This window comes from Thunnus albacares, chromosome 6 (assembly GCF_914725855.1).
Source record: "Thunnus albacares chromosome 6, fThuAlb1.1, whole genome shotgun sequence".
Classification (NCBI taxonomy): domain Eukaryota; kingdom Metazoa; phylum Chordata; class Actinopteri; order Scombriformes; family Scombridae; genus Thunnus; species Thunnus albacares.
The window spans coordinates 17,826,536-17,842,518 of record NC_058111.1 but is presented as its reverse complement, the minus strand read 5'-3'; the positions used below and the strand labels follow the sequence as shown (position 1 = coordinate 17,842,518).

Genomic DNA, 15,983 nt, shown 5'->3' with positions numbered 1-15,983 from the left:
AATAAGGACAAGAGAGTGAGGAGAGCAGAGACTTATGTGAGGGCAGTAATAATGATTAGAGAGGGGACAGAGGCAGCAAGGTGAAAACTGGTTAAAACTATGGTATGGTGAAAGTAAAGAAGGAAAATAAATGATAAATGGAGCAATGAATGAGAATAGCATAGTGTAAATCAAAGCAGCAAAGGACAGAGGTGCTTGCAATATTGACAGGAGAATGAAGGTCATTCGCTGAATCTGCACCAAGATTGTCCTCAGTTGGTTTATGAAATAAAAATGGAAAAATGGAAATAAAAAAAGGAGATAAAAATGGGTTGGGCAGCATTTCAACATGGAGAATAAGAACATTCAGGCAGCACTCTCATCTCACTGGTGCCAACACTAACCCATTGAGACCCAAATAACCAAATATAATCACCACAACACACAACAAAATGTTATTTGCAGTAGCGACATATTGTACCAATGCAACAAACTGGAAAAGTTAAGTGTCTGCAAAGTGTCACATTCAAATACTGTATAATATTTATTAATGACAACAATTAACACGTACACTTTGATAATGTCATCACAAGACAAAGACATGTTTATGTAATGTCATTAATCTGTACACCACCACCTGTTATCAAGTGTACACGTTCCACACTTAGTAAACTGAAAATCAGCTGCTGAAGACCACGAGCTGCGATTTAAAGCAATAGAAAAAGCTGGTAAGTCCGGATGCCCGGGAGGGGCCATGGAGAAAAAAATAACTAATTTGTGCTCTCGATTTAACAGAATTCACCCTCATGCCATCCTGCTTATCCCCTACTCACTGTGGATTGCTTGGATTTAATAAGGTTTTATTTTGATCTTGGACTAAGATATGATATGTGGATATACTTCAGGTTTTGACTTGTAAGCACAACACCGTGTTATCTCTGAGATCCCTTATAATAACGTTTATAAAATGTATTCTATGGGATAACTGACTTTTTCGCCTTAAGCACTTTCATCCAGTTAATAAAAACTCAGTTTCAGGGCACCTAATGGATATAGGTGGATTCACAACAGTGCAAAGAACATGGCCTTTTTGTCAGAAAGGAGGACGTTCGGCTAATCCTGGCTGCCTTGGATCTAGCTTGGATCAATAACTGACAGGGGAAATGTCTTCTTCGTCGCTTTCTTCAAACGTCCTGCTGAATACATTTGGTGCCCTCTACAAGAAGGAAACAGGAAAAATAGTTAAATTGAGAGCACTAATTATTAAATTGAGAGCACAAATTATTATTTTTTCTCTGTGGCCCCTCCCAGGCTCTGTAGGTAAGTGGATTGAGTTAAAATTTATTCCCTGAGGTTTCTTAAATGTCACATATTATGTAAAATGCACTTTTTCATGTTTTAACATAAATATGTGTCCCCAGTGTGTCTAGAGACCCCCAAACTATGAGAATATATAATACCATCCTCTCTCTTTTGCCTGCTCCATCTTTCATTAAATGTGTGTGCAAAAACAGTTTAAATTTGGCTCCCTTTATGACACGATAAAGAGATCTGTTGAACATAGACCTCCCCCTCCAGTCCATCTCCAGCCCTTCAGCAGGCTGATGGTCCCCACCCATTGAAAACTAAGTGAATCAAATTTTGAAATGAATAAAAGTTCTGTTGTTTCCTACAAGAACCAACACAACAGTCTTTATGTCCTCCCATCATCTGAGGAAGTGAAGACTTGTTGAATTCACTATATTTTTGATGGAAATGTCTTTTGACTGGAAAACTGTTATATATGTGTGTGATGGATCGATGTCATCTGACCTCAAACTTGTAAGCTGTAAGTTTTGCCATGTTTTATGATGTTTTACTGTTTGTTTAGCAGGTTAGCCTGTTGAACTTGGTATTAGCATGCTGCATGGCTAATATGGCTAGCGATGTTGGACTAAATGTTGTAATATTGAGGGACATTCAAGAGAAACTGTGTGAATGTTAAGCGTCATTTGAAGCCAACTAAATAACAAGAGTAGTAGGTTGGATGGTGGTAACTGTTTTTTCATGTTGCTTTTTGTGGAACTTTGAACTGCAGCGCTAGCTCAGCTAGCTTTGTTGTTACATGTTAAATTGTTCTGCTTTGTTGTCCTCGCCAGTATGTGTGTGTTGCTGCTGTAACATTATGTAAATGTACTTGATAGACATGCCGTGAAGGTAACGATACACACGTGAAAAAGAAATGGTAAAACTGCAGGAATTCCTTTGCTTGGCAACATTGTGTAACTTTGATTAGTACCCAACAGTTAACTTGCACAGACCATAAAGCTGCAGTGGCCTGCTGTGGCAGTGTGTTGTAAAGTCAAGCCGAGGCTAATACGTCCAGTCTGATCCACAGATACACTTAGTGTTACTGTGATACTAGTATCAGTGGCGCTACTGCAGCTCCGTTGTGGTTCCAGTATGAATATGAATACTATCAACAGCTCTCAGTCTCTCCTGTTGCGGTCATATAATCTTGCATTGTATGACGGCCGGAAACCAGTTCCGGAGAGGGGCGTAGGGAGCAGCAGCTCATTTGCATAGCCACAGAAACAGCCCATCGAGAACAGGACTGAAACAGAGGCATGCTAGAATATATAATCTCAGTGGTATTTTCGGCAAAAAACTTCAAAGACATGTTTTGGGGACTCCAGAGACCTATATTAACTAGCTGAAAAGGAGTATAATATGTCACCTTTAAGCATTACACAGGTTGAGACAGAAACTATGTCGTCCTGTTCATCCAGCTGTTTGTTTCATGCACACAACACCAGGCAGTGTTAAAGGATAATTCTGGTTATTTTAGACACACTTGCTTTATCTCTAATTGTTGGAGATTTCAGCGCCTCCAGCTAAGTAAGGCGACTCTAGAGCTGATAAAACTTTAAACACAACCATTGCTATGATTAAAAGAAAAAAAAAAAAACTATATTATGCAATGATGTGCAACGGTGCATGAAATTTGTAACTAATGAAAATATCAACTAATCTAAAATCAAAGGATTTATCTGATGACAGTCATTTATACAGTTTAATTATATTCCTCAGAATATACAGATGCAGTGTCTTGTTTCACTGTGGCAGTTTATATTAGCATGAAAACTACACATTAATGCCTCAGCATTATTTAATTCTTGCTAGCTTGACACTGGGACAAATTAGTTCACTTAATCTAACCAGGCAGGGACATTTTATGTTATGCAAATTGTATTCACAATAAGAAGTATGGATGGTCATAACCATAAACCTCCTACCTTTTGTGTGCATTCCTTTGACTAGGTATTACAGAGCAGGATGATATTGGTGTCCACATGTGTGAGAGCAAAGCTGAGCAGGAGCTGGCTGCACAAGAACAGGAGATTTGGTGTACTGGCTTAGCTATGACCAACTGTGGTGCAGTGTCTGGCAGGGAGACGGTCTAAAGTGAGCATAGCTACTGTGTAAATGGTCTCTGGCCAGAGAGGATTTGTTGGGTTGGCTAGCTGGTTTATCAAGTCACAAAAAGCAATTCCACACCATGTGTAGTGCTGAGCTACTGGAACACTCGTCCATTTAAATCAGTTTGGACAGCTTTGCACACACTGTACACAAACTGTGTGGACACACAGCAGGATGAGTATCTGGACATGTGAATAGACGAAATGAATGAACACACACTTAGATATTTATGGCAAATAATCGGCTTCTTACGAACGCCCCACAATAATGACTCAAGTGAAGCACTGAATCTGCAAAATATTCCTCTCTTAAAGCATGGAGAGCAGTATTCAAATCTGTTCAACATCCATTCACAAGCAATCAACTGTGACTAAGCTTTGTCTGATGGTCCTATTCAAAAATGACTTCTGTCTGGCCATGTGGAGGAATCCTACAGTTAATTACCTACTAATAAAACACTCTCAAGATTTGACTCCAAACTATCTTGGAATGAAACTCAGATTTAGAAAGGAAAGAAACAGATGAATTTTCACTAATATTGAATGAGTTCTTCATCATTACCTCAACTGTAGCACTCACAATGCAGAAAACACTGTATCACAAAAGACTTTGAAGAAAGAGGCTGAAAATAAGAGGGAGAGTGTCTGCGACACAAGGGAAAGACAGAACATTGAAAGCAAAAATCACCTTCCACTTGAACATCTGCAGATAAATTTTTAGATTATTTATAGAACTTTCTAGGTAGTTATGTACAAAAGTGACTCAGAATGGTGTTTGTGGGTTTCTGTCTGTATGCGTCTATGTGTGTATAAAAGCAAAAATCTCTCATTATTGCTTATCTCCAGGGCTTGAGCTATACCAGTGACCCCCAACCTCAATCTAACATGCTCTTGTTTGCCCGGTGGACCTAAGGTTCACCTCTAAATCCAACCTGAGCACCACTCCACCGAAATGCAGTAGTGTAATCTCACTATACTCCTGCAACCAGATGGCTCTGTAAGCCCCAAGCAACCCCTGGACATCAGACTTGACATTAATATTCATGACCACTTCTGACACATGTTTGAATCACAGAGGAATATGTTTCCCCACTTTAGCAGACACACGGATATTGCACATTTCATCCTTTATGGTAGAGGAGAGGAAGTTAGGGGATAAAACATGGAGTATGAGCATTTAAACTGAGCTGAGGGAGGCTAAGAGCAGTGAGATAAAAAAAATTAATTCAGATGGAATATTTGGCACACATGAAAATTTAATCTCTGACATTTACTCAATTTAGTTTGGAAGCTTCCTGTGGCTAATGGCAAAATGACCTTAGTCCAAGGCTTTGTATGAAAAAAAAACAGTACAAGGTTGAGATTGTAAATGGAGCCTCACGTAAATCTGAATGGGATTGACAAGAAATCCTTGAGTCTATTCCGTCATATCTACGGCGCCACTTATACATACGAATCAGAATTCATATCCTTGAGATTTATGGGAAACAAAGCAACAAGAAAGAAACTGCACTGCACAGTGCAGCTATTCTGACTGGCTGCAGCAGTCAGAAGATAAGCACCTGTAAAGCAGCAGGAGCCTCTCATCCAAAGCCCCAGTTAATGTTTCTCATTAGTCGATATTAATCTGCCCTTCCTCGAAATCCTGACCCGAAGGTTTGCCTGCCACGCCGCATAGGATGGAAACAAACTGCCTACATGATGCACGCAGTCAACCCCTTCTCCGCAGCGGCTGTTCTTCTATTAGTCACTATTAAAGTGAAACCCAGATGGGCTCAGTCCCACTCCTCTGTTGCCCCGGTGGAAGTAGCCTCCGCGGCGGCAGCGGAACCCGGGGAGTGATTGATAGGGAGTGTAGATGATGTGCTGATCACCTAGTGAGGTCTGTCAGCCACAATATTGCTGCCAGTGTCCCAGGCAACCAGCCACCGGAGCGCCAGCATCTGTGGCCTTGCTCGCACAGTGAGGGATTAGGTGGTCATGTGTCAAGTCATGTGTGCACGGTGGCAAGTATAGACACGCACACACACAAATCCTTTTCTCCACCTCCTACTGTTCAGGGTGACCTGCTGTCACCTTTTATAGACAGATATACTGTAGTATCACAGACGAACGCACACACACAAAGTGAAAGTCAGCTGTTATTAGATTAGATATTAGTTTGGGATGTGACAAATACTACACAAACACAGTAGTATATTACAGTATGTTATCATCTGCTAAATTATTGAAACACTAACAAAACACTGTAGTACTCGTTAAACATTTGCAAAGTTTAGTAGATGTTTGCAATTTGAATTGTCTGATAAACATTCACTTTAATCAAATACCAAGCAAAATACATCTACTTTTGTTTCATTTAATGGCTTTGGTGCAAGAATGCATATTTCCTTTGCTCATAAAGCTCCTAATCATGTTAGACGACTCCCTCTGGCTTTGGAGGCTTTTTGGGGGCAGGCGGTGGGATGCCTGAATCGAGATTCAACGTTAGGCAGGAGCACCTGCCTAATCTACTCATCTCCAGCTGAGCAGTTTCTCAAAAGTGTGCTGCAGACTATTTAGCTGCCAAACATCAAATAAAGGTTTACATTATATCATGACAGATTTTTGGTTTCTCTCCTGTGCTTCTGGAGATGAGCCTGACTTACTGCAAGGTTCTGAATCATCGTGTTTGTGCTGCTCATCTCATCAGGATCACTTTACAATCTTGGTATAATATGACCTCGGCTTCAGCTCAGCCCTCTCAATCATCAGGGAGGCATTTTCATGCAGTAAAATTTCCCACTGTGAAAACTACTTTGCTTTTATAGAGCACATTCTCCTCCTTACTTACATAGATATCATAGTTTTCATGATCTCCTGTATTTTAATACCAGTGTTATGTGTTACCAGTGTCGTGATTGTGCTGTATTGTTAGTAACGGCACCCTACCACTAATGTAAGGCCATGCTGACGAAGGCCATTAGCCAGGCATCCCAAGAGTAATCATGACAGGAGCAGTGTGACCTTCTCCGGTAGACAGAGAACACGCACGCACATATACACGTACTTGCACACACACACACACACACACACACACTACAGCAGCTGACTTTGCTGATTTGCACACCTCAAGCCAGAGATGGGGGACCTAATCAGTGAAATCAGCTGGTGTAGTGTTTGGTTGGAATATAAATCTGCACTCTCTTGGCTCTTGATAGCATCTGGTGAGGACCACTGAGTTCAGACGTTGTTTTTTAAATCCTCAGGACCCAGAAGACTGTTGAAGACTTTCTGGTATAAAATAGTCTTTGATTAGATGGCCAGAATCAAACCAGCAGCAGAGTCCTGATGACCACAACAAAGAACCATTAGGCTTGATTGCTCCTTTAACTCTGTTCATTTATGCCTATATAACACAGAATTATATAGGCAGTCGAAATAGTCCCAAAGAAACATAGTTTCCCCTGGAGGTTACCCTCTGTTGTCTATTGTTATGATATCATGTGTCCAAAAAAGTATTTATGCGTATTTTTATATCAAAATGCTTTATCTCTTTCTGTAAACGGACTCATCCTGTAGGGGATGTACACATAATTACATCTAATCTCATGTGATTATACATTTTGCAGGCAACACCACCGACTCTCTGATTATTTAGTCACTGAAGGTCCAAAAACTAACATTAGGAGCATTAACATATGTTGGAGGAGTGGATATGGTTGTCAGATTATAATAAGGTTGCCAACATGATTGTGAGTTCTCTCCGCTTCCAAAGGCTCAAACAAACTGTACTGTACAGTATGTTCTCCTCCTCTTCATTAAGTGGTGGTGAAAGAGGAAGCGAGTGATCCTCTGTGGCTATCTTTTGCACCCTGAAGTCGAGCTCTTCTTGATGTTAAGGTGGAAAACATGTCACGGCACATCAAACTATGCATTTCCCCCTAAATCATGTCAGAAAAAGAACACTTTCAACCACTTTACCATCTCAAAACCATTTCACAGAACCTTTAAAGAGTAACTAAAATTCCCTGCTCACTGCCACCTACCAGTTGCAGCTCTATATCCTGTTCTTGTGAAGTACAGTATTTCACAATGTGTGATAGAGCAGCAATATTTCAAACAAGTGCAGCAGACTTAAAGTTGAACTCTCAGAAATCAGTGCAGCAATGGTTTTCCGCCAGACACAGTTTAGTGTAGATTTTCTCTTTAGGAACGGTTATATGGCTCTATATCATGCTTTCTTAAGTTGCAACATTTAATGCATAATTGGCAAGATCTTTAGAACATAATATTGCTTTCATGTCTTGCCATCAATCTAAGGCTAAACTCCAGACATGTTATGTAGCTCTAATGATATAAGAAAACATGATCTGAAGGTGTACAACACTGTGGTAAACATTGCAGTCATGATATTCTTATTGTTAAAATCAGAATAACACTGTAATACCACCAGAAAGAGACTCAATTCAACATTAAAGATATGGTTTCAAATGTAAGAATAAGAGAAGGGACAGAATTGCATTGCTGCACAATGGAGTGCAACTCATAGCCCTGAAACAAACCCAGCCTTGAACTGGAAACGCGTCCACCTAAAGCAGCCAAGAGAAGGGAGTGCCATGATTGATATATGGATATAGTATTCCATTTACAGAAAAGATGAAGATGGACACCCACTTGGCATATCAAAAGCCCAGTGCAAATATTTCCATGAAGCTGTCAAGTTATGTGTGCAGAACACTGGGTAACAGTACTGACAGGAGTGATCGCTTAAACAAGTGTTAAGCGGGAAGGACAAAGAATTATGACAGCAGATTTTATAATCTCACTGCCTATGACAAACATGACAATTTGATTGAGCTTTCAAAGTATTCTGGTCATCCAAATTATTGCCCTACCCACACGACACGTCTAAGAGGATTGACTTTTTCACAACAAAACAGAGACTAAATAAAAAGTCACCTTTGAAAACAAGAACTATGATGAAATGTATTACATTTTTCCTCAGTGACTAAAAACTAAATGATAGCATGAAAGATGGATGAATGTACAATGGTATGGAAGCCAAGGACGGACATGCTTGCTTTTTTTTTTAATGCTGTTATCTCGAGATTATGTGTTAATTATTTTGTTATCTTGAGAAAACAAGCTTTGTTATCTTGAGATAATGAGATAATCAACCCATTATCACAAGAAAACAATAGATTGTTTCCTCTTGTTATTAATAATGTTTACCAGAGATCAAGAGTACCATGCCAGCACTCATATATGGTGTCTTGACAACTATAGCAACTGATTTAAGCTGAATATGTCAACAGCACCTTTATTTAATGACATCTGTGTCACAGCCAAATGGCAGGTTGATAAACTTCTGGATAAAATATGATGGGACGTTTCATGAAGGAGAAGTACCAAACAATACCTTTCAAGCCTTTTCATCTTATTAGACTTAATGAAAGAAAGGAAAGTGGGGTGGAGAGAGGGAATAAGAGCTAACATATGACAGATTTGAACCCATGTCCTTACGTAAGAGCCACCTGAAGGCTTCTTGTGCTTGATCTAAATAGTTGAGCTTGAACAAATGAGAATGAGCTCCAACAGTGATAAATTATCTTGTTATATCGAGAAATCAGTATTTGGTTTTCTCAAGATAATGAGATAAATTAACTCGTGATCTCGAGATAATGGCACTGAAAAAATAATTGCAAGCACGGCCGCTCTTGGCTTCCGTACAATTGAACTAATTAGCCTTTTACTGTTTTGTGCAAAATCTTTTTCAATGACCTGCATGCATCTGTGAGATCACACATTGTAGCTCCTGATTGGTAAAACATTTTCCTCCGCTGCTGGAAAATATCGCTTCAGATGTTGGTATAGCTGCTTGACCTGTTGTACTACCGTAAATAAGAAACATATTGCACTCAGTAACATTATGTCTCTGTTAGTAATGTTATCTGAAGTTACAGGTTACTGGAAGACACAGACTCATGGACTAACAATCCACTGAAAATTAGACAAGAAGTGGCAAGAAAACAGGTGGGACAAACTACAATAACATGCAGGCTAGCACGCCGATATTTAGAAAAAGGTAAATGCTAATGTGACATTATCAAGTGTTGTGAATGTAACAATAACGTTATTTTCAGTCAACTATCTTTCATGTTGCTATCAGAGGTAGTGAAAAATTTCCAGGATTAATGTCAGCAGTCAACCATCTAAATCTTCCTCTAGATGTTCGCTTAAGAAACATTTGCTAAAGGTTATTCAACATTTTAGCTTCTCATACAAACCAATGAGTAGTTTTTTAGAGAACAAGAAAATTAATCCAGTTTCTGAATGTAACCCTGCTCTGCAGTAATACAGACTGCAGAGCAGAGTAACATGAGCACAGTGTGTGTGAAAAAGTAAACTGTGCCTTTTGCACTAACCTCATGATAGACGAGAACAACACCTGTAACCATGGTAACAATACAGAGGAAAGATGTAGCCTCGAAATGCTTAGAAGACATAACGAAAACTAGAATTAAAATGTCTTTAGTTTTTGTTGACTGAAACTAACAAAAATCAAATGACTGAAATTCAACTAAAATCTGACTTTACATCAGAAGACAGATAAAATCAAAAACAGCTGCCAAAATTGACACAGTTTTGAACCAGTGTAAAGAAACTGTGAGTTGACAGGGTCAGCACCAACTCGTTATAGTATTTTATGACTGTACTGTGTTTATCATTTAACAACTCAAAAATGTCATTTTTCACTTGATGGGGTCTTTAATATTCATACATTGGTATTATCACAGTCAGTGTTTCAAAGCAGTCAGCCCCGCCAGTCAGTGCCACCAGAGAATTTTAACAGCAGGGAGTCGTAGTCTGTCTACCAGTATACCAGACTTATGTCTCATTAAAAAGACAGGCTGGGCCGTACTGTACCAGAGGACATTATAGAGACTGGGATGGTAATGGGATGTCTTTTAATAGTCATGCTGATCAAATCATGCAGTTATAAAGGCAGCTTGTCTGTGGACCAAATCCAATTATGGTGAGGAGCACACTAGAACACACTAGAAAAGGCTGAATGATTGATGAACTGAAAGAAAGCTGACATGTAGTTTTTAAAAGCATCAGTTAATGTGCAGTAGATAATATAGATCCTATTAATATTGCGCCATTCACTACCTTACTCTGAATAGGCTCCTATAAATGGTATAAAAAAAAGATGATCTAATTTAGTAAATGTCTTCTAAATTTAGTAAACATATCAGTACAGCCATCATAGCTAAATCTGTGCATATACATATCTTTTCTTATTTATAATTGATTTTGATTTAGTTACGGTTTTGTATAATTCAAGACACTCTGTCTCTTGACATCAGACAGCAAAACACACCATGTCAGAGTTCAGACAAGCCAATTAGCATCCAACTGGGATCAGTCAGGCTCTGAAGCCAAATCCACTCAGTCATGTTTAAATTGTGGAAAACGTGTTTTTCTTCACTGTTCAGATAAGTCAAGAAAATATGGCTGTTGATTTGTTTTGTCAAAATAATATCAGTGTAGTGCTATCATTATCATATCATCAATGAAGTAAATATCCCAATTTCAGATGTAGTGATAGCAGGGGCTGTTTTTTGTCTAACCATGTAATTCTAGGCAAAACAACAAAACTTGTACTTTTGTTTGTTTGTATGTGTTTCTATAAAAAATCTGAAAACAATGGCTAGCAAGCCTCAGCGGGCCAAACTGCTCCAAGCTAATGAGGGGAATAGTGGAAATAAAATGGCCAGCGGTGCTTTGATTTGAGTAGGACTGGAATTGAGAGTTATGACATTGTTGAGGTATTTCATCATTTTCACTAACAAGTTGGATTTCATTCCCCCTCAATCTCCTACGAAAACCACACAGCCGCTAATGAGCATCATTGTTCCAAATTGTGTATTTCTGCTGCTACTGTGAGCAGGCTGCCTGACATGGAGCCGCTGCTACGGGCCAGCTGGGCACATTAACTCACCTCCTTCTCTCCACAGATATTGCTGATGATGGAGTTGGAGGCCGGACTGGCAGAGGGACCGAGGACTGCCACCACCCCTTTAGACATGATCTGGCACACTGAGAGAAAACAGAGAGAGGGGGTGGAAGGCAAAATAAGGATTGAGGGGTTGAGAAGGGACAGAGACAGCAAGAGAGGAAGCGAGTCAGACACTGATATCCAGCAAAGGAAAGTACAGGCTTTTCTTGAATAATCTAAAGCTAGGCATTTAAAAAAGCCCCTCTTCAGCCAGATGTTAATGGATGCACATGCTGACTATCTCAACGTCTCAACAGATAACAGCCTGAGCCAGCGCTTCTACTGTCTCAAGGGAACCTAAATCTACATGTGTTGGTGAAACGTGCGCAAGGCCAAACGCATTTGTCCGTGTTTAATATGCCTAAGGTGATGCGCATACAGAAAAACTCCTATCGAGCCTGCCCATGAGAGTGTAATAGCTTGTGGGGGAAGCTGATATTACAATTTTCAGATATAAGGAAAGAAAGATATAGAAATGGGAGGTGACAGAGACAGACTGGCAGAAAGGCAGAGAGACAGAAATAGTGACAGGCAGTGATATCTGGAGGCTTAACAGAAAAATCTGCTATTTGAACAAATGCACATGAATTTGCACATAATGTTCCCCTAAGTGACACACAAATCCAATCTTGTTTTCCACATTCTACATCTACAAGGACTGATTTAAAGGCTCTAACTTTGGGGATGAAAACATATCTTTAGACTGGAACATTTCAGTGTACGTGAGTTTTACTTCTCTCTTATATACACATCTGCTTTAATCTCCCATACCAGAAAACAGAACGCCATTTCTTGTGAGTTCATAATCCCTGGCTTCTAATTAAACCTCTACAGTCAATGATGTGAGGCAGGCAGGCACAAGTACAGACAGTGCGTGCTGTTCATGTGTGAGCTTGTGTACGAATTGTGTGCGTGATGGTAATTTGGTGTTGGTTATTGGGGCAAATGCAGAGCATTAACCAGCTGTGAAAGAAGCAAAGGGGAACCGTTTTTGGGACCGTGCAGTGAATCCAGAGGCAGTGAATCGAATGATTAATAAGTAATCCCTTAAGTCTCCCATGAGGCCTGTAAGACATGAAACACACTGACACCTTACACAAACACCCACATACACATGTATGCACACATTTACAGTACACGCACACACAAACACACACTTGCACCTGTCTGCACGGCTTCAACAAATTATAAAGCTGAATGATTTGACTGCCGGCCAACATGTTGAGACGCTTTCATTTGCTCTCTTTCTGCACAGCTAACATTGTGTGTGTATGTGTGTGTGTGTGTGTGTGTATGTGTGTGAAAGAGAGAGACAGAGAAAGTGAGAGAGAAAGAGAGAACATGCATGAAAGTTTTTGTCAAAACTCCACCTCGCACCCTGGACACTGACGTCAATATGAAAAGTGTCCGTCAGTGCCATGTTTTGTCATAGCAGGACTGTGCTTCTCACTGCGGTCAAATTATGGTCAGAAGGTCACTGGGTCGGCTGAAGTCCATTTTCCCCTGCTTAACATTGATTTTCACTGATCAATATAAGCTATTGGAACATTGAATGATTAGGGGGCTGTAATGAGTTAGACTTGAGAAACGCTTGATAGGTTTGCTGGTTATGGAAGGAAGAAGAAGGATTGATAGACAGACGCACAGAAAAGAAATAGAAACAGAGACACCAAATGACAGCCACACACACACACACACACACACACACTGCAACCACCAAACGTATTCAGCTCAAACTTACAGCACCTAATGTGTTAAAAATACAGACATAATATTTAGGGATAAAAATATTCCCAGTTGGCCTTTAGTTTTCTCAGGTGCACACATGGCAGCACTAAAGCCATGTATATGTGTTATGTGTTGTTACACTCAATATATAACTGGAAAGAGCGGCCGTTCGTGAACTAGAATCTTGTCATGTGGTGTTTGATGCCTTTAAAGGCAGCTATCAGCCCAAGGAGGCATCCATTTAGGAGTTGTATACTACACAGGCAAGTGGGGGTTGCTTGGTAGCGGGAGGGTGGGACTTTTCTGGGCAGGTAGCGCTCCCTCTGTGATATTTTCATCTAACTGTGGCCACTGATCCGTCCCTAATCCAATTCCTGCCTCTAATTACACACACACACACACACACACAAACACAGACACACACACAAAACACTTGCACAATGTGCTCGCACAATCCTTGCATGCACACACAGACACACAGAGAAACATGTAACCACATGCACACACACACACACAAACTCACAGGAGGGACCACATTTAGGAAGGGTTTGTAGTAAACCAGGCAGAGAAAGTAATACAGTTCTTGTTGTTGTGGTAAGTGAAGCGGTGTTTCCATGGATTAAGCGGCGCCACTGGAGCTCTTGAGTTTGTGAAAGTGGGAATGTGCCGTATTGAAAATCAATCCCCGCACCTCCTCGTCATAGCTGTTCACATTGGTTGTTTTTTTTGCATATCTGAGACATACTGTATTGATTTCAGATAGGTTTCATTAAAAATAAAAAAACAATCTAAACAACAAGTACAGATACGCTGATGTTTGAAGTAAGGTAAGTAAAAGCATTGATACCATTGATAACAAATAGGTACTCCAGTTAGTGTTAATGGAGTCACCCTCAGTTGTCACATTTGTGTGACAAATTACTAGAAATCTTATAATGGCCCATTTTAAGTGTTCATAAGCCTGTCTGTACAAGGTCATGTCTATTTTGACATGAAATAACTCATTTTTACATTACACTGCCTGTTCCTTTTTCTGCCCTGCCACAGAATGAAAGTTGCCAATACGTAAGAGAAGAAAATACAACCCAGAAAACAGACTTAAACCCACCTTTTGACTCCTGCAGCTATAAGGAATATGACAGCTCATTTTGTGTTCCCACACCACGCAAACCTTTCATCAGTTTTCAATAATTTGTTTGCTTCTGTTTGACCAAAACATTGTTAAACCAGACAGACTTATCTCTGTGTACTTGGGGGGGGGGAAGCATGTGAGAGACAGAGTGAAAAGAAGACAGTGGGCCTGAATTGAAATGACAGGCTTGCTGATTTCAAAATGAGAGACACTTTTTGCTGGTGCGATTGTTGACTGGACCCAGCAGTGCCTCGCATTTATTACTTTATCCTTCTTTTTCTCTGACTCACCACAAACACAACCAACAGACTTGAAGCCACATGAACAAACACATACAAACGCTGTAATTTGTCAACAATTAATTTGCATTTCTTCCTTCCTTCCTTACTTACTTGTTTCCCCCATCTCATATTCACTGTCTCTCAGCAGTTCAAAGATATCCACCTCCAGTTTGCCAGTGGTGGAGCGGTTAGTGTTCCTGTTGATGCTGTCTTTGGCCAGCGTGATGGCCAGACGCTCTCCTCTGCTGCACTCCATCGGGTCATCAAGGATGGCAGCTGAAAAGAAGGGTGAAATAAAAGAAACAGGAGAGAAATCATGATCCACACAGCTAACTGTTGTTTTTTTTTATTGAATGAATGAACATATGGCCAGCGATCATTCAGTCTTATATCCTGTAAAGATAGAGGATTAATATTAATCCGGTACAGATTGTGAATTTAAAGCCTTTTTTTGTGTCTTTCTTCAGATTTACAATAACATTTCACTGCACTGAAAGATGCTCCTGAGGTGTACAGTATGAATTTATCGGCATCAATATGGCTCTCCATTAATCTAGAGTGACTACAATGCCACAGTATTGTTCTTAAGAAATCCATACACTTGAACAGCAGTTTTTTAGAGCGTCGTATCTACTTGCTCTTTGATGTAAATATCTGATCTGTATGATAAAAGCTGCACTTTAGCAGTAGCATGTCAGAGATGCTAGACTGTGTGTCAAAATTACATCAGTTTGCCGCAGGAGCATTAAAGAATGATGAGACAACATATATACTCAGAAATTATTCATGTGTATCCTGTATGCAATAATAAATTTGTTATATTCTAGTATAATAATTAGAATAACTGATGTCTGTCTTGTCGATGGCTTAGCTAAGCCAATTATAAAGGCACTGGCTGTAGATAATGCACTGTTTTCATTTCATATGCAGAAAAAATAATGTAATTCCACCACAATAAGACTGTAGAGATTGGTTATCAAAAATAATTTTAATCATTCCCATTTCTCAGAGAGGGGTATGTTTGTACATATTCTCTCAATTATATTCAAGACAGCAGGTTCAACTGTAACATTTATCGTCCGACAAACCTGCTTTTTAAGGTTTGTGCACTAAAATATTAGATATTCTGAATGTTTTGAAGCACATTTCATTTTTAGCAAGATTATAAATTTATTCTGTGACCTTTAATAGCAGGCATGTCAAATTATTATCATGGCAGATGAAGCAGACACAGCAAACACCATCTGTTTAACATTGTTTTGAAACAGGGAAGAAATTGAATGGCATGTATCTGTACTTGTCTATGTACTGAATAAATCTAATATTCTTCAGTGTGAGTCTAACTATGAATTCACTTATTT

At 39.6% G+C, this 15,983-nt stretch overlaps 1 protein-coding gene across 1 annotated transcript in view; it reads right to left on the bottom strand.

Moving 5' to 3' along the window:
* Positions 1-15,983, bottom strand: part of grik4 (glutamate receptor, ionotropic, kainate 4) — a 305,728-nt gene that overhangs the window by 104,950 nt on the left and 184,795 nt on the right. The window contains exons 5-6 of the mRNA XM_044354238.1: positions 14,734-14,898; positions 11,425-11,522 (exon numbers count right to left, since the gene is read on the bottom strand). Of these exons, the coding sequence (XP_044210173.1) occupies positions 11,425-11,522; positions 14,734-14,898 (263 nt within the window). The remainder of the gene's footprint in view (positions 1-11,424; positions 11,523-14,733; positions 14,899-15,983) is intronic.